This window comes from Panicum virgatum, chromosome 2N, assembly GCF_016808335.1.
Source record: "Panicum virgatum strain AP13 chromosome 2N, P.virgatum_v5, whole genome shotgun sequence".
Classification (NCBI taxonomy): Eukaryota; Viridiplantae; Streptophyta; class Magnoliopsida; order Poales; family Poaceae; genus Panicum; species Panicum virgatum.
This window is the reverse complement of record NC_053146.1, coordinates 21,673,243-21,692,848: the sequence shown is the minus strand read 5'-3', so window position 1 is coordinate 21,692,848 and position 19,606 is coordinate 21,673,243. Positions and strand designations below refer to the sequence as shown.

At 45.5% G+C, this 19,606-nt stretch overlaps 1 protein-coding gene and 1 long non-coding RNA gene across 2 annotated transcripts; one reads left to right on the top strand and one right to left on the bottom strand.

The window, feature by feature from the left end:
- Positions 1-1,409: 1,409 nt before the first annotated feature.
- LOC120658772 lies at positions 1,410-3,591 on the top strand. The gene is made up of 3 exons (XR_005668837.1): positions 1,410-1,609; positions 1,717-1,839; positions 3,035-3,591. It is a non-coding gene; the product is annotated as an uncharacterized LOC120658772 (long non-coding RNA).
- Positions 3,592-7,075: 3,484 nt separating this feature from the next.
- On the bottom strand, positions 7,076-8,498 carry LOC120660050 (ethylene-responsive transcription factor 1B-like). Its single transcript, XM_039938373.1, has one exon. The coding sequence runs from the start codon at positions 8,358-8,360 to the stop codon at positions 7,575-7,577; it is 786 nt and encodes a 261-aa protein (XP_039794307.1). The 5' UTR covers positions 8,361-8,498; the 3' UTR covers positions 7,076-7,574.
- Between the last annotated feature and the right edge of the window lie 11,108 nt (positions 8,499-19,606).

Sequence of the window (19,606 nt, the reverse complement as noted above, 5' to 3'; positions counted from 1 at the left end):
GTGTAGAATGTTATTCTACACCTAGGGTGTAGATTAGCACATAGATATTCTAATCAGCATAGCTTGTATGATTATGTCTCGTTGCCCCTCAATTGCAGAGCCCATATATTTTATCCGTGCACGAACCAAGATAATATACACCATGGTAGCATGATAGGTGTTATCTGGACCCTCCATTTGTGTATCGGGATGTGTTCTGTACCTGCAACAAACCTGCAAAACGTATGCACTTTTTGTATCCTGTATACATACATATACACATGTCCCGAGATGTACAGCTGACATGGCGTCCAACGGATCTATACATGGTGTGGACGGCATGTTTCGCATTTTGAAAACCAGATCCAGATCCACCTCTCTCGGCGGAAACAGGCCGGCGGGATGAGCAGCGGCGGACTACCAGTGGGTGCGCCACCGGCACCCGTACCTATCTGTTCGCAGTGGAGGCGGTGACCGTGGTGATCCAGCACCCCGGCGGCAAGGTGGAGCGGCTGCACGGGCCGGCCAAGGCGGGCGAGGTGATGTGTGGCAATCCCAGGCACTACGTCAGGTCGTGGTCCTCCGCGTCTCCAAGACTGATCCCTGCGGCGGCGGAGGAGGACGAGCCAGGGTCACCAAGGTGAAGCTCATCGAGCCCCAGGACGCGCTGCTGCTGGGTCAGGTCTACCGCCTCATCACCTTGCAAGGTGCGTGCCATCCCTCCTTTCGTGGATCCCTCTTCCTCGTGGCCCGATTCCTCCATTCGGAGGAGACGCGAGCTAATCCGTTCGCCCACTGATATTCTGATGCTGTCGCGCATGCAGAGGTGGTGAAGGCGATCCAGGCCCAACGCAAGGACAAGGCGCGATGGTGCGTGGAAGCGGCGACCGACGACCGGTGGCCCGCCGCCATCGACGACGAGGTGAGCGCTCACACGCAGCTCATACCGTCTTCCCGTGAATGAACTGCGGGTTCCGAACTCTGATGACTCGCAATCCGGGGTACAGAATGGCGCGGCGGCCTCGGCACCGCGGTCTTGCCCAGGGGTCCAGATCCAGCGCCGGCGAGGGTGGATCCTGTGATGGCGTGGCGAATTTCGGCGCTTGCCATGACCTCCGCGCCGAGGCCGGGCGTGCGCCGCCTCTTCGCCGACGACGACGCCGCGCTCCTCGAGCACACGCTCGCCTAGGTGGCCGCCGCGTGCTGGGACCTCTCTCGCCCCGCTGCACCGACCCAGCGTGGCAGCCCCGGCGCCGCGGTCTAGCCTCACAGATCCAGATCCAGCACTGTCGAGGGTGGATCCGGTGACGGCGTGGCGAGTCCGACGCTGGCCGTGGCCGGCGGTGCTTGCCTACCGGGCCCCAGATGCGGCGCTGGCGAGGATGGATCCAGCGTTGCGACGACGGCGGCCAGGACAAGCACAACAGCTCCAACGATGTCGGCTGCCCCTGGCGGAGGAGGTGGGGTCCCGCGGGCTCCAGCAAGGCCAAGCAGGCCGCAAAGTTCGTCAAGGTGGTCATCGACGGCGCGTCCTACCTGCGGAAGGTGGACCTCGAGGCCTACGCCGGCTACGACCTGGTCCTCGGCGCGCGCTCCAGGACAAGCTCTTCTCCCATTTCAACATCCGTGAGTAAAACCCCCCTCTGCTTCGCCAGCTTCTGGTTACAGCAGCAGCACTTTGCTCTGTTTGGTTGAGCGTTCCAGCTGATGAGGGTGCTTTGCCTGGACGGCGCGCAGGGGAGTTCGCCGACGATGAGAGGAAGAGAGGAAGCAGGTGGACGCAGTGAACGGGACGGAGTACGTGTCCACGTACAAGGACACGGACGGCGACTGGATGCTCGTCGACGATGTCCCCTGGAAGTGATCTCCTTCAACCTGTACTCCTACGTTCCCTAATTCGTCGATTATTACCACTGCAGTTCGTGCTTGAGAATACTATAGTTTCTAGTGTATGATCAATGCTTATGATCTTGAACTGATCATCAATTTATCGTGGTGGCTTTGGTTTGAGAATTTCTTCAGAGTCCAGAAATGAACTACTTTTTTGAAATTAGATTGCGCCAAGTAGATTTGCAGTACTTTCAGTACCTATGTTACACGGATACTGGTACGGGTATCGAATACGATACGTATCGGATACGCACTTTTCCAAAAAACACTGATACGGGGATACGGCTAGGATAATTAATAATTATATATAAATATCACATAGATATTCGGCAAGTGAGATTTTACTCTTGAGTAACTTTCCCTATATTCAGATGTGCAATACTTGCATGCCCATATAACATTACCTCTATAACTAGCCTTCTCTAAAAGCACAACTGATTCCACAAGGGGTTCTTCAGTTGCTGCTCATCTAGTTCTACAGTTCTATTGCAGCAAGTTCATCATTTTGTATCATCTTTTACTACCAAAACAACATTTGGGTGGGCTGACTACTGCTTTGGGCTGTATCCCATGTGGCCCAAAAGTATCGGATACGCGTATCCAAGCAAATACATATCTATTTTTTCAGAATACGGCTAGAAACGTATCCGAGACATATCCGGGGCGTATCCATATTCGATACATATCGGATACGGATACGCCACCTCCTAGGAGTATCCGCGTAACAGAGTTCAGTACTTTGTATAACCATTTGAAACAACAAATTTCCCCCCTCAAACTAGATATCCGGTGCTACAAATAGCTTAAGGGCACTGAACAACTTATCTTATCTTGAGTTCTTGACATACTGATACTGCAGGTTGGATTGCTAAATGTTGATGGTTACTATGATGTTCATGCTATTTTGTAACAGATCGTGGTGTAATCTTTTTTCCGAATCAGGCATAAGCAGAACAAAATAACATGCTATTTTAGTTTCTCAAGTCAAGGGACTGCTTTTAGTTTCTCAAGTCAGGTCAATGGAACACAGTAACAATTCCGAATCAGTCATAGCTTCCTGTTTACCTTTTGTTTAAGCTGAATGCAATAAATTCTTATTTTTTCATATTGCTTGTTATCTTGGTATGATATTCAAATGTGTCCTAATGTCTCCTATTTGATTCAGGTTTCAACGAAATGAACTAGCATGGATGTTTAACGAATTGGAAAGCTGGTGGATGGTAGTTTGTAGAACCCTGGCAGTTTACCTATTTGTCTATTCAGTTTCATAATATGCATGTGTACTACTGTATGTGTTCTTTTTCTGGCAAAAAATACCTTTTCAGTTTCATATCTTCTGCAGGTATATTTTCAGACACCATTAGCCTTTGATTAGTTTCAGTTATGCTGTTGCATTGGCCTCACAGGATTGTATGTTCTTTGGCAGTTGTGCAGCGGTGTGGATGAAAGTGCAGCTGGTGCATGTGCCCAGCTTGTCTTTGCACCCATTGATGAATCTTTTGCTGATGATGACGATTCTGGCTGTTGCCGATTCTGGATGTTGATGCACTGTAGTCTTGTTCTGCTATATTTTTTGGATGTTCAACCTAGATGTTCTGGATGTTAGATCCTTGTTTCTGTAGCGCTCATACATATATTCGATTCAATTTGTCCATCTCAGCAGCTTCTTAGTTCAGGCAGAGGTCGTACAAGTGGCGGAGGAGGGTGAAGGCCTCGCCGACTGCTGCGCGCTGGCTACCCATAGTGACTGTGGCTGTCGGAGCTTCGTGCCGTGGCGGAGCGGCATGCGGCGGCGAGGGCGACCGCGGCCCCCACTCGGACTTCCTGTTCCACCTCAACTTTCACCATGCGCTATTAGAAGCTGTCGGCCTCCAGGTCTCCATGCCACCCTTATTGTTCATGCCTCTCCATCCTTTTTTGTTCTTGATTTGCTTTTTGTTTTGTTGGGAAATGAGGAGCTGTTGTAACGGAGGAGAGTTGCTGGCTCCGATTGGGGAGGGAGAGAGTTATGCATGAATTGATGCAAACAAATTCTATCATTTATTTTCTTTTACTGTTGGCTAAGTGTTGTGTGTTTTGATACATGTAATATGTTTTATTGTGTTATATCAGTGAACTATTTTAAATCTTTTTAATGGTGTACCTGCATGTTCAAATAATAGAGTCTGTTGCTAGTAGTGTATATTGTTTAAGGTACCACGATGTACATTTAGAAATCACTGTGGTACCAATGATCATTGTGGTTCCTGATTAGTGTGGTTATGATTTGATTTTAGGTTTCTGTTAATTTATTGAACTGTATAAGAGAAAATATGATTATAAATAAAAATATTTTATTTTATTGGTGTGTGGTTATGGAGAATATTTCTTTTTTGAAATTTGAATATAAAAATCACGGTGGTACCAATGAGTACAATAACCCTTTTCTTTCCAGAATAGGATTTCGCTTAATGTCATTTGGATGGGTTCAGATCCTTGCTGCCTGATAAAAATGCCAGACACCAAGTCATTCTTCGTGTATTAGATTATTTAAAAATGCCAATATAACACAAAACTAAATTTCAAAAATAAAATGATATACATGTACCACAGCCCTAATCACATTGCACATGATTATGCCATGGCCATGGCCGCCGCCCTAATCACATTTGACATACTCCTATTTGAATCTTTTCTTTTTCAATTAGCGCCTTTAAATTTATGTGCAATCTAACTATTTTAAATATTTTTTGGGCAGTGTACCCCTATGTATTCTTTATATTCAAATTTAATAAAATCCTTGTACCTCGTTTAAGGTACCCCTATGCCATACAATGGGGGACGACACATGAATTCGCCAAGTCACAAGTTTTTTATTGCATTGATCTTCTTTGAATATATCTATCACCACTAATAATAGACAAAAAATTGTTTTGAACATATTGATACACCATCTTAAAATGCTAACTGCGACCAAGGATAACCGATTAATAATATTCATCAGATCCAAGTACCACTAGATACTCAGTTGTACCAATACTCTTTGGTGTTAAACAAACACACCACTAAGTACTCAGTTGTACAAATACTCTTTGGTGTTGAACAACAGTGCTATGATATTTAATGAAATGAAAGTACCATAGTGTACTCCTCAATATAGAAAATTGCTGCTCGTTACTTTGTACACATAGGTTTGAACACATTTTTGAGTGTTCATAATTCCAGAAAATCGAGAAGTTCTTGCCATGTATATTAACAACAGTAAGAACAAATATAAAAATTCTCACTATACATAGACGGGTTGCTGCCAGTCAATCTAACCTACATTTTGCTACTCGATGATATTTGCGCAAAACAATTTTTCACCCAAAAAAGTGATAGGAGATGCTCAAGGGAAAAGATGCTAGATTAGTATGTGTGACGGCTTCTTGAAATCGCGAGACGAATCCTAACTAGGAGATAGCTTCCCAGGACACCAAGAAATAATTGCGGCAAAAATTGTCGCTTTCGGTCTTTGCCCAACAAATTCCACAAGATCAATTCAAATACACACACATGGACAAGGAAGCATATACCCACCATGTGATCAAGGCAAAACTTTTCTCGCCGAGCGCCATCGTCTGCAAGCTCATTGGAAAAAAAACGTTCACCCAAATTGTGAATATAGTAAATACATCGGCACAATCCAAAAACAGTACTGGTTATCGCAACACCAATAATTTAAAAATCCAAAAACAATACAGGCTCCTCCGTTGACGCGCTCCGCTGCGCCGCCTGTGGCTGCCACTGCAAGGAGTCCCCAGGTGAGTTGACTCCTTGCATCCAAAAGCACGACGAGGCCGCCGTGCAGCAGTTCTGGGAGGAGCTCCAGTGGCTTGCGCAAGAGATGGTTGCTGATTTCGTCGTCTGCCATGAGCACAAGCAGCTGGGAAAAAGGAGGCCTGAACAGAGGCAGCAAAGAAGATTTTTGTTTGCTTGATCTCATTTTGATTTCTTTTATCTCTTCGTGTTGAGAATTTCTTTTATCTCTTCTGCTCAAAATGTTTGGTTTGGTCACGTTACATACTAACGAAAGGAGGCCCGAACAGAGGCAGCATTAGAGTGATTTTTGCAGAATATTCTCAACCAGCAGAATGCAAATTAGAGTGATTTTTGCACAATATATGATGTACATGGAAGAATTTATATTTGTATTTTTATTGATGTTAATACGTTAGCATGTAAATTTTGGGTGTTTCATGTAGCATGAAGATGAATTATGTCTTTTGTACTTAAGTGCATTTCAAGCTAGCTGAAACTCTTTTTTGGTACCTATGAATGAATATGTGGTACTATGTGGTACCATAGTGTATACTGTGGTATACTGTGTAGTACCATAGTGTATATTAAAATAAATGCATGAGAAAGGGCGAGGAGAACACTGTGGTACCTATGAATTATGGATTTTGATATATTTAATTTATCATGCTGGAAATAAGTTGTACCTTTTATTTATTGTACAAGAGAATTGGATAAATTTAATGTATAACAGTGCCGGTACACCATGGAAGTTTTTCGTAACTTTGAGAAAAACAAGAGGACAACAGTGTGGTACCGATGAATTATAGTTTTTGATACCTTTAATTTGTTATGCTGGAAGTAAGTGGTACCTTTTATTTCATTGTACAAGAGAGCTTGCTAAATTTATTGTGTAGCAGTGCGGTACATCCATGAAAGTTTTCTGTAACTTTGGTACTATAAAATATAAATGAGTGGTCCATATGGGTGCTCAGAGCAAGTGGGATGGCGGAGTGTGAGGGCAACTTTATGCAGGTTCCCTCTTGTCGATGCACTTTATGTCAGCTCATCATGGTGAAAAAGCACCTTTACATCCCTTCGAACTGAACTGTTCCAGAGATCAGGTGCTATACGGTATAGAAAAAAACAAAATACATCTCATGTACATCCGCAGCAAACCACAGATCTCAGGACGGATGGCCAGGATAAGTTCCATCCCAGCAGCAGGGTGTACCGATGATTTATCCTCCGTGCACCAAATCCAACCGTACCAAACTCCAGGCCTCTGCATGGAAGCTTCCAAATTACTGACATCGCAAGCAAGGGGCCCGGGCTAATTCCACCAGGAATGCTCGCATATGGTCTTTGATTTTCATATCCAGGGTGGTGCTTAAAGAATTGATGCCACCTTTTCAACCGGGTCCCACTGTAAAAAAGAAAGAGAGTCATGTGGCAAGGCAAATTTTGGTTTTGCATTGCGTCCCGTATCATCACAATAATGCTCTCGTTCGGTGCTGATTCATGGCTGCCACGCCCTGTATCTTTTCTCTTTTCTTTTCCTTTTTCTGAAGAAGAAAAGGAGAACAGGTTGCCTGACAGCTAAAATATCTTCAAAATGGTCATAGCAATGGACCCAAATCCAGCAGGAAATGAACAAGTTGATGGAGGAAGCCTGAAGCAACAGAGACCAACAAGCCGTGTGGTGGGGCCGGTACAGTGCAGAATTTAAATACAAGCCGAAGGGGGACGGTATCTCTGATGGGATAAAGATCGGCACGCTCAAGTGTACAGTGGTGCCCGCCATGTCGTCGTCGATCTCAGCAATTTGGCGAGCCATGACAGAGCAGGGGCTTTGAGCCCTCCGCATGCCTCTCTGCTTCATCAAGCATGGTTACAAGGCGATCGATCGATCGCATGTCCCATCCGCAGCTGACTAGGAAGAGCTACTACTAGCAATGGTCCAGCTCGGAGGACACCCGGAGGAGCTCGTCCAGGTAGTCGGCGCCCAGGTCCTCCAGCTCCACCACGCTGCCGGGGTACGCCGGCTGCAGCGGCGCGGCGGCCGCCTGCTGCTGCGGCCGCTGGTGCTGATGAGGCGGCTTCTTGTTCTTGTTCGGGGAGCGTTTGCGGATGGAGTGGCGGCTCTTGAGCGCGAGGACAGGAGAACCCGCCGCGGCGGCGGCGGCCGCGGACGCGGAGGAGGCGGAGAGCGCGAGCGCGCGGAGCGATTCCTGCACGCGCTCCACGGGGAAGTTGAGCACCGCCGCGGCGCCGCGCACGGAGAAGGCGGCCTGGTCGTAGGCGAGCGCCGCCGCCTCGGGGCTGTCGAAGGTGCCCAGCCACACGCGGGCGCCCTTGCGCGTCGAGTCGCGGATCTCCGCCGCGAACTTGCCCCACGGCCGCTTCCGCACGCCGATGAAGGTGGCCGGCCGCCCGAGCGCGGAGCCGCTCTTCTTCTCGCCGCAGGTGCTGTGGCCATCCGGCTGCGGCCGCTGCTGCTGGCTGTCGTTGGCGGCCGACGAGCAGGCGGAGGACGAGGAGTCCGACGAGGCGGCCTCCATGTCGTCGGAGAAGGACTCGGACTCGGCCGCCATGTCGAGCATCAGCGCGTTGAGCAGGCGCTGCATGTCGTCGCCCCCGGCGTCCAGCGCCGCGCCGGTGACGGCGCCGCCGCCGCAGCTGGATGCATGGTCAGGATAGCTGCTGCTGTACATGTAGGAGGCGTACTGCTCCATTTTGCTGGATTTCTGTTGCTGTGTCTGGCTAATGATCGATCGGCCGGTGGGGATGGGGATTGGACTACCGGAGTCGTCGGAGCAGTGCAACGCAGGCCGGCAAGGCGCATGCGCGGGGGGTTTTATAGCCTCCGCCGCCGCTGGAGCTGGAAGAACCTGCAGTGCGAGTGGATTGAATCGTCTGAACTTGACCGGTCTCCGGGTGGCCGAGTTGAGGCTGATGTGGACAGCCCGAGTGGGGCCCGCCTGATCGGCCCAAAAGGCAGGGCGCCCGGCACGTGACACCACTACCCTCCCTTGTGACGTAGGGCGGCTGGATACGACAGGCTTCCCCGGCGTCACACCCCCTCCTGTTTCCAGCCGCTGATGCTTCCTCCTGCCTTCCCGTCCCATTCCTCCCTGTCCCGGATGCGCCTGCTGCTTTAAGGTGGTGTACCGTGTACACTAACACTAGCAAGGACTACCTGGCCCAAATTTGTTTCATGACCGGCCAGGCCAAGCTTCGGCAAATTTTTGATCATGGACATTTGATTTGGTCAGACAGAAGTTTAATTGATTGCATTTGACTCCAACTGCAGGTATGCACACATGTGCTGCCACAGGAATGCTCTCTCTCCAACGAACATAGATTGATGTAGCTAGTGGGTGGACCGATCGATCTAGCATTAATCCGTTGGACACATAAAAGCCAAGCCAGCCCCAAGAGCTGAAGCAAAGTGGGACGTCTTCCAAATCAGAGACTGACCAAGCTATATTTTGATGAATAAGTTCTGTCTAGATCCAAATATTAATAGGTGAAAGTGCTAAACTTAGTACTAGTTTATCCGAACAGAAGTGCTAATAGGGTGGACAAAACTTTAGCAATAATTCAAAATTTTAGCACGTGTATAAGTGCTAATATATATATGCTAAAGTTCAGCACTTAACTTTAGCTCATCCAAATTAAACAGACCCTAGGAATTGAAGAGAATCGGAATAGACTTATATCTACATGTGTAGTAAATAAGTTCAGTTTTGGAGGAAAAAGATGGTGTCTAATAAAGCCTCCTATAGTCCAATTGCTTGAAATGAAGAGAGAAAATTTCAATCGATAAATGTTAAAGATCAAAAACTATTTTTGTATCAGCGGAGGATCACCCAGATGAAGCAGTTATAGTGGTGACTGTCAGAGGTGTCAATTAGTAACCATTAGTTGCACCTCCCATCCAATCTTTTTTAATTTAAAATTTTATACTATTTCTCCAAAAAATCAGATCTCATTTTGAAAAATTAGTATAAATTTTGAATTAAAGAGAGTTGATGGTGATCACCAATTTGCACACCCCTAGTGGCCGGGCGATCGGTATGGCTCCGACAAAGAATGAGTTGTTCACGACGTAGCTAGGTAGTGGGCAAGTGAGAGGCGAAATCGAGCAGGCCAGAGAGGAGCGAGAAGAGTGGCTTAGTGAGAAAGACAATAAACAATAAAAAAACACATTACGAAGAGTCAAATGGGCACCGAATGAACTTGGTTGATCAACTGAGAAGATGGGTGAATTTTAGCATCACTAGTAAGAAAAAGTAGCCAACCACCACCGATTGTCTTCGGTTGGCCTTTTGGTTGGTGACAATGACGTCCAAGTTGGCTGCCCAGCTTTGCAAAGCTCAGGCGTATCGTATGAACACATCACTCTTATAAAATCTAGCTAAACACAAGAGACAAGCTAAACTAGCTGATAGCTTAGCTAGCAATAATGGCGACTAAATTATCTAGTGTATTTTAAAAATCAACATGAATAAATAACCAGACATCTAATAAAGAGACCAGCCTTGCTTCTACAATGAGAGTAATAATATAGCTACCTTCTTATTTAACATACTTGTTGCAAGCTAGTAGTAAAAATATTATTATTGTTGCTATATAATTGTTGTATATCATTTGGATCCACAAATTATTGGATTTGCCTGAACACACCATGGTATACAACATTTTTACCAACTCTCGTGCAGCAGTGACCCATCCAGGGATGATCCGAACAACCAAATCTTTTACCATCCAGCTTTTAACGGTCCACAATCTTCAAGCTAATAGCCTTCAAATTCTAGGATGGATCCTGCAAGACGTGAGGCTCTACTACATGGCCATGGCATCAAACTTACGCATTGTTATTTATACTGTCATTTTTTTACAGTATGCCCGGACTGTGAATCTCACAACCTCATTTTGAGGTACGCATATATATGGGGGCGTCTCTATATCTCGATCAGGTTACTAAATTCGCATGCATGCGTGCTCCCTTACGCGATCGAGCCGTCATTGATGAAGCTAGCGACAGCTACTAGCTACCTTGTGTGCTTCTGGGAAGCAGCGGCGGCGGCGGGAGAGAGGGAGATCGAGAGAGCAGGTGGCCATCGAGACTGACCCATCACCGATGTTCATATATATCATCCGATGCCCGGCCGCTGTGGCCCACAAATTAAAGCCCCCACCCTCCTCAATTCGTGCATGGGAATGGGGATATATATATATATATATATATATATATATATATATATATATATATATATATATATATATATATATATATATATATATATATATATATATATCACTAAAATTGAGCCCCAGTTCCAATTCCACATCACTATAATAATTGTATTTGAAATCCTGTGGGTCCCTCCTGGCTTCCAGGAAATAGGACAGCAGCCTGCGGCAGATAGATATACAACGGATCGGAAGAGGGCGTGCGTGTTTAATTTGTTTGGTTTTTCTTTAAAATTTGTCTGTCCTGGATCTGGATGGGGAGCTTTCGCGCCACCTGCTGACCTTACCTGAATGCATCCCCCCTTCCCTAGGTAGCGATTAGCGAGCTAGCCAGATTCTGTTCCGTTGTCCGTTTGATTCCTTTGCTTTCGGTAACGCAAACGCAACGGCCAATGCGAGTAGTACTCCTCCGTTGGACTCACTAAATGGAATGCGGCCGCAGGGCACGTCCACGTTCATCCATGGACTATGCAGATTGCAGAGCAGCAGAGGGTGCGTACGTGGAATAGTCTCTGCAGGGAAAGCCGATGTAACCCTATATTGGTGATACACATACATGCCCGTAGACTATACTACTCTCTTGGTTCCCTTGCATAATGTGCAGTTTGACTATGTTTTCACCATCCTCAGCAGTTCAAACGGTGGCGGAACCAGAATTAAAATCTACCTATAGCAAATCTACTACTACTAATTTATTTAAATAAACACATACATGTGACAAGAGGTTACAATCTGTCATCAAATATGCATATGAGTCACAATTGTATGAAAATATAAAAAATTAGTAAGTAAAAATTGGATAAATATATTCTACAAGCACTAAGTATGAGTCACGTACAGCTGCCGCCACGGCTCGCCATACTGGTGGTTCCGCCCCTAGCTTCAAAATATATAAGGATTTGCCCTAAACTTAGCTATAACTTTGACTAAATTTATCGAAAAATATAGCAACAACTATAGTACCCAACATATGCACCATCAATATCTATTTCATGGTGGATTCAACGAAATAAATTTGGTATTGTAAATATTATTGTTTTATCTAAATTTGGTAATGTTAGTCAAGTTTGATTTAGAACAAACCTAATATGACATGTAGATAAAACACAGCTAGAAAATAGCTTATTAGTACCGGTCATAGGGATGGCTTTGTACCGGTACTGGCTGGCCGGTACTAAATGGATGGCTATTTAGTACCGGTCGCACCACCGGTACTAAAGACAGACAATAAAGACGAAAAATGCATGCAATTTTGAGAACTCAAACCCACAACCTCAGTCTTCACGCAGAGCTTCCTTTACTATCCCACCTATGCATCACATGTGACTATGTGCGAGATGCTTTCGTTTTGAAGTATTCGTGGAGGCCTATTTAGTACCCGGCCAAAATCACCGACCGGCACTAAATGTCACCTTTTAGTACCGGTCCGTGTCGTTGGCCGGTACTAAATGGCCGCGCCATTTTAGTACTGGACCAAAACACCGACCGGTATTAAAAGGTGACTTTTAGTACCGGGTGGTGTTATGACCCGGTACTAAAATGGCTCCGGGAGCTCTTAAATTTGGACCCGGTACTAAAATGGCTCGTGCCAACTTTAGTACCAGATGAAATTATGACTAGTACTAACATGCAGGGACGAATGACCATTTTTCTTGTAGTGAAAGCGGATGGAGTATATTTATAAATGCTTGCTGATTATTATATATAGTTTTATAGCTAACAATAAAGAATTATTATAAGTCATGATCAAATTGAAAGATCAACTTTGCACGGTCAGACGGAGCAGCGCGGCTTTTCTACGTTGGGGTGAAGTATGAGTATGTATATACCGCTTAGATTCAATTAAATTAATTATTTTGATGGTCAAACGGTTTGGACCTTTGGTAGCGCTAGGCGCTCTCTTCTGCTAGCTGCTGCGTCCGCCGCAATTCACCTAAGCTGCATCCGATCCATCCAGACTACTTGTCGACTTTTTGAAGTTGAACAGAACAGGGCAAAGCATGCATAAACACTAATTAGTCTTCAACCGGTCGATAAGTAAAGGTCAAATAAATAATTTTAAAAATTAAAGCGCACGTTGACCAAATACCTTCAAATATACAACTGGAGTACGCTACACAAATGTTATATGTACGAAGAGCTTAATTATTGGATCAGCGCTTTCGACTCCCTTTTGTCAGCCGGCCAAATTTTCCTACACTTGACACCCCCCCCCCCCTCTCTCTCTGCACATATATATATCTATCGGGCTGTGCTTTGAGATTCATGCTAAGAGAAGGATTTCCAAGGGCAGATATCGAGACGCAGGGGAAGTGCTCCCTTTTACTTTTTTTTAACAGTGTACAAGCGCGCACCAGAGCTAATTAAGGTTGGATATCAAGCCAGCTTAGCTCGAGCTGAGCTAGCTCGGCTCGGCTCGGCTCAATATCGAAGCCAGCAAAGTCAGGCTTGGTTCGGCTCGTTTGCCAACTTGAGCTGGCTCGTTTAGCTCGGGAACTAGCTCGAAAACATAATCATAGCGATGATAGGACCAAGGTGTCCAGGTCTTCCTCCATGGCTGCATGGAGAGGGATCCAACCAGGGCTACAGGTGCCGACCGGACCGTGGGGACCAGTCGGCCGGGGCGGTGCAGCACAGCCGCGCGAGGCCGCGGGAAAGGGGTCCGGCCATAGCTTGAGGTGAGCAGACCTTAGGGACCGGCTAGCCAGGGCAGCGCGCAGGCTTAGACTAAAGGTTTGCAAAATCAATTAACTGAGGCTTGCAAAATCGATTAACTGAGGCGGTTTTAACAACCGCTTTAGACTAAAGGTCATAGTAAATGGGACTTTTTCTGAGGCGGTTGTACGCCCACCTCAGTTAATCAACTAACAAAATTAAAAAAAGAAAAACCCGTGATGAGCCCGCCGAGCGCATCATGGGCATGCCAAGCCCATCTGAACTGACCACCGGTCGTCGCCCGCTGCGCCGCCGTCGCCTCCCCCCCCCTGCCGCCCGCCACGCGCTCGGGGCTGCGACACCGTTCAGAGCCGCCGCCTTTGGTCGGCTCGCCCGCGTCCGTGCCGACCGCCCGCCGCGCGCTCGGTGCCGTGCTGCACTACCATGCGCTCGGGGCCGCATCGCGCCGCCGCCTCAGCTCCGCCGCCTCAGCTCCGCCCGCGCCGCCTCCCTGCGCCGCGCCAAGGGAGCGAGAGGGAGGTGAGGAGAGGGTGAGGGTTGGGTCGCAAGGGAGGGAGGTGCCGCGCCATGGGAGAGAGGGAGGGGACGAGAGAGGGAGGCGCCGCTCCATGAGGACGAGGCAGAGCGGAGCGGAGGGAGGAAAGGGTGGCGGCCTGAGCAGATCTGAGCACGAGGAGCGAGGGAGGGAGAGAGAGAGAGTGAGTGAGAGAGATATATATATATAGAGAGAGAGTTGAGGAAGAGAGAGGATGGAAGGCTTAGGGTTAGCGTTTATTATATACTCCTCTCAGCAACCGGGCTCAAACGGGATTTGATTGGGCCGGTCCATTAACTATGGTAGATATCTATAACGTATCCGCCTCTGAAAATAGGGGTATTAACAGAGGCAGTCACATTAAAGGTGACCGTCTCTGTTAATCGATTTTGCGAGGCGGTTTTTGTAACCGCCTCAGTTGATAAGAAATGACCGCCTCTGTTAATGTTGGGCATTAACAGAGGTGTTTACTTTTTGTGCCCGCCTTAGAGCTCCTAAAAAAGATCGTTGTTAATTAGTGAGGGGCGACGCAGCCACGTAGGGGCCGCGGCGTGGGGTGCAACACAGCCACGGGTTGTCACCGGCCCGCCCGCTTGGCTGCTCGGCCATGAAGTTGAGAGACAGAGTGGTCAGAGTGGTAGAGGACCAAAGCGGTGGGATGGAGGGGTGGATGGCCGGATGCAGGCGGCAGACGACGGTGGTGACTCCAGCCAGTGGGTGGTGGCTAGGGTTGGGCGATCGGGTGGGGGGGGGGGGGCGACTAGGAACTAGGAGGAAGAGAGGGAGGGTTGCGAGGAGATGGGGAATAGGTATAGGCCAGCGGATTGGGCTGAGAAGTGAGAGGTATGGGCTGGACCGACTACTATTTTCAGCCATAGCTTTGGGCTCGTTTGGCTCACGAGCTAGCTCGATAAAATACCGAGCTAAAATCTTAGCTCGGCTCAATAATATTTTTCAACGAGCCACTAAAGAGCCAATCCAAGCGAGCCACGAGTTTTTCGTCCAAACTTAACCAGAGCCACGTTGGATTACATGCATATAACTTTTTTGGACCTGTAACGATCCGTGAATAGCCCCTACCCATACCACTCTCTATGTTGCATGTGAGAGCACGATAAGCATATGCATATTAATGCCAATCTTAAAAATTGATAATTTTACAATCATACAATAAATCAAAATTTGATTGTACCATTGTGTTTGTTTTAACAAGAGTTCACTTGAGTAGAGCTTGCTTTCTCTGTCCCAAAATTTATTTCATATCATGTATACTATTGATATGTTATTTTCTATCTAAACCAGAAAGTTACTTTTTCTAAAATTCTGCCATGTTATTTTTTCTTAGATTTTATAAATACAAAGTTACTTTTCTTAATAAATGCACAGATCATTTGCAAGTTACCATTTTCTAACATTAATACACTATGCAAGTTACTTTTTTCATAAAGTATAAAATTACTTATTTATACAGGGCTTTGAAATTACTTTATGGCATAAGGTAAATATACCAGTTTTCCTTTTTTTAATATGTTGCAATCAAACTTTCTATTTTAGGAATGTTTTAAAATTCTCCCATTAGGACTAAAGGAGAGCCCTCTTTATTTAGTCTTTTTCTATACTAGTGGAGATGCGTGATGGTGGCACGTGTTTAAAAAATATTTATATTAGAAAATATCACATGTTTAAAGAATTATAATTAAAAATAACATTAGATTTAAAATTGATATAACAAAGCAAAGTTGGATACATCGAATCAAACGACTACCAAAAAATTAAATTCTACTAAAACAACTAAATTATTTTTTAAAAATGTAGCAATCCACTCCATTCTAAATCTAACACTGCTAGAAATATTGCCATTAGTACCGGGCGGGAACCCCCAATTAGTTCCGTTTACCCGCCCGGTACCAATTGGTCGGTACTAAATGGTACGCCATTCAGTACCGGTCAAAATGCCCGGTATTAAAGGTTTGATTTAGTATCGTCGGTAACACGGTTTTGCACCCAAAAAATATAGAAAAAAAATGAAGAACACCTGGGAGGCCCCCCGCACACGCGCATCGTCGCAAGACACAAGTCACGCGATTTTTCACGCATAAATGCCGTGCACGATCGCGACGAACCCATGACCTCCAGCCTCGCGCGTTACATCCCTACCATCTCACCTACACATCACATGTGACCAAAAGGGAGATGCATTCCTTTTGAAGTAACCCGTGCATGACCATTTAGTACCGGACCAAGACATCGGCCAGTACTAAATGTCGCATTTTAGTACCGGCCGGTGTCTTGGCCCGGTACTAAAATGACGCGGCCGATTGAGTATTAAAATGACGTCACACTGATGTAACGCGAGAATTATTTCTTGTTAGAGTGATGGGGAGAAAGGAAGAAGAAAAAATACGAGTTGGCCTCCTGAAATGTAAGTCATTTTACTTTATCCTAAGTCAAAGTAGTCTATTTTTGACTAAATTTATAGAGAAGAATACTAACATATAACACAACAAAGGTGTAAATTAAGAAAGTATATTTCATAGTGGATCTAATTATTATTATTTGGCATTCAAAATGTTATTATTATTTTTCTATAAATTTGATCAAATTTGGAATTGTTTGATTTAGAACAAATCAAAATGTCTTACATTTCAGGACAGATGGAGTATATGTTAGCTGCGCCGTGCTGCGTTTTTAATTTCTTCTTCCATGCGTCGATGCCCATGCATGTATCGAGCAGGAGTTGTTGTTGTAGCCACCGCGCCAGCATATATGCGATGCATGCAGGTAGTTTCTAGTTGACCGCCGTTACCACCCAACACACCGAACAAGGGAATCTCTTACTCATGACTTTTCCTGCTCGTCTTCTATCTTCTTCTCTCATCTCATGCATGTGATGTGCGTATCATCAGCTATGTGGAGATGCGAGACGGTCAAAGGGAGACAGCTTGGTCAACGCATCGAGCCCTCAATTCGGAAAGGTAATATCATGTCAAAAAGGAAAGACTTGGGAACCCACCTGTCGTTTTAGGGGCTCGCCTGATTTTTGAGCCACTATATTTTTCTAGATCTGTGTCCCATCTTAGATGCGAAATTGTATACTAACAAAAAGTTCAGATGTTATTAGAACCTGGTCCTCAAGCACTTCAAATTTTAATACATTACTCACCACTTAAAATTCATAAAAATGTGAATGTAACTCATCTACATTCACTTCAATTCTAATATAAGATTACTTGTAACTAAGGTTTAAACAAAAATCAATGCACTACGGAACACTAAAACACGCCAATTATATTTTTCTTGCAGTCAAGACAATAATAATTCGGTGATGTAGCTGACTAGCTCTCTAAAATGTTTAACTGAGATTAAGATTGTGCTTTTCCTGAAATATTTCCCAAATATAAAAAGGGAAGCTTTTGCATCCTCTCCAAGTGAACAACTAATTAGTGAGAAGCTCAATTAGGTGTTGCAGCCTCTAATTGTACCCACGGAGAACCAGTCAGCTAGCAGGGCCCATCCAAGCAATCACGAATAATTAGTGGAGAGTTGAATTGCATTCCATTTTTGTCGGCCTTGTAGGATGGGTTGGGCCGCGCGCATGCACTACTCGTTGGTGCATTCCCCTTTTCTTTCGAAAAGAGAGAGAGGAGGAGGATGCACTGTGGTTTCCCTTTTGTGTTTTCTATTTTTTAGGGTAATGCTAGAATTAGGATGTTTGATGCGTAGAAAAAAACAGACGCTCCGACCTGTTAGATAACTATGCAATTTTCAATATATTAATTTCAAATGTTATTTTCAATTTCATGGCATAAATGAGTGATATTGTGCGGACAAATAATATGCTCGTGTTCATGTTATTCTCACTAATAAATATGAATAAAATAATAAACCAGAATTGGTTTAGAATGTACCCCAAGGCGGGACCTGTGCCGGAGGCACCGGGTGCGCCGTTCCCATGACTGGACATTGTGTCGATCAGGGGCTGCTCGATGTAGCCGAACTTAGTCGTTGTAGTGCAGATGGCCGTCGGAAAGTAGTCGAGACGATCTTGATGTTCACTTGGGGAACACAGGTCCGACCACAGGTATATAGAGGACGTTGTTGTTCGGTCACGATCACCAGGAAGTAGACGAAGTAGTCGTTTGGGGAGCAAGTGAGCAGTCGCCTAAAGACACTCCCCAAAAACCTGATTGCCTCGCTATCCCGAGCAGGATCTTAGCATTACAGAGGTTCCGGAGGCCTGCTTTTGCCAGAACCATTCTCGCAGTGCTAACGATGGGGATTGCAGAAAGCAGCTGAGGGAGAAGGGAGAGATCTCCTAAGCAGGAGTACCTGAAGCTTGTAGTGCTTGTGTGTCTAGAATGAGAGGAGGGAGCTGGCTTATATAGGTGTGAGGTGCCCCAGATTCAATGAACCTGGATGCTATAATATGCTTTGATGAGCGTCAGTTACGGGTGCCATGAATCACATGAATCACAATTAACAGCCGAAGTTAATTCTATGTCATTTTTCACCACAAAACATTCTCACCGGCTCGGCGAGGCGAGCGAGCGCACGCGCGTGTGGTTCACCAATCTTCTCTTACCGGCTTCACAAGTGGTGTACACAGGGTCCACCATTTAAGTTGGTTGAGATCCTCCTCAAATTCCGATATGGAATTAAGCATTTGATTCCCTAGCATTTATTAGTGGACTTTTAATTCTTTTCATTGCTAATTAAAGGGGCCAAGCCCGTAAATTCCAACAATTTCCACCAAGAATTTCAAGCCACACTAGAAATGCTCTTATTTCCTCATTGATATACCAGTATTTGACCGAGACTGTTAAGTTGAACTTCCATCTAGAACAAAGGCTATACTTATTTACAACAGTACAATGGACTATGCCTTGAATTACCAGTCTTGTGCAGACAAGTGTGACCAGAGACCTACACTGGTACTAGGCTGCATAAGCATCCCTGTGGTTTGGAGCTTATAAGTCATACTCCATGCGTTTCATGAGTTTCTAGAGATTACCCACTTCCACTTCTCACAGACTATGACCAATAGTCAGACTCATATAGGTGTGTTTCTTGTAATTGTTCTGTAGGAGAACATCTTTGTCAAGAAAACAACTCAACTTGTTTTAAACAAATCACCTTGAACACATTAAGGTATAGACCAACCTGCCATATAGATAATAAGAGAAATGCACCTTACACGCAGAATGAGCCTTTTTACAAAGATTCTCTTCTCTCAGTCAGACTTTAGTTTGTTTCACAATCCTACTTCATGGGATCTCCGATCACGTAGGATAGGTTACCACTATAGAATGACTCACATGGGTTTCAAGCCCAATTCTATAGATGCATTGTCTATCACATTTTGTGAAACATCCTTTGTGAACTGATCTGTCAGATTCTTAGCCGTCTCAACATAGTCCAAGGCTATTACTTCGGAGTTTCTCAGTTTCCTGACAGGTTTCAACTGCCTTTTCACATACCTTGATGACTTCATGTTATCCTTTGAATTGCCTT

Bases quoted from the DNA above. Each gene is read 5' to 3' on its own strand.
- LOC120660050 (XM_039938373.1), bottom strand. From the start codon at position 8,360: ATGGAGCAGTACGCCTCCTACATGTACAGCAGCAGCTATCCTGACCAT.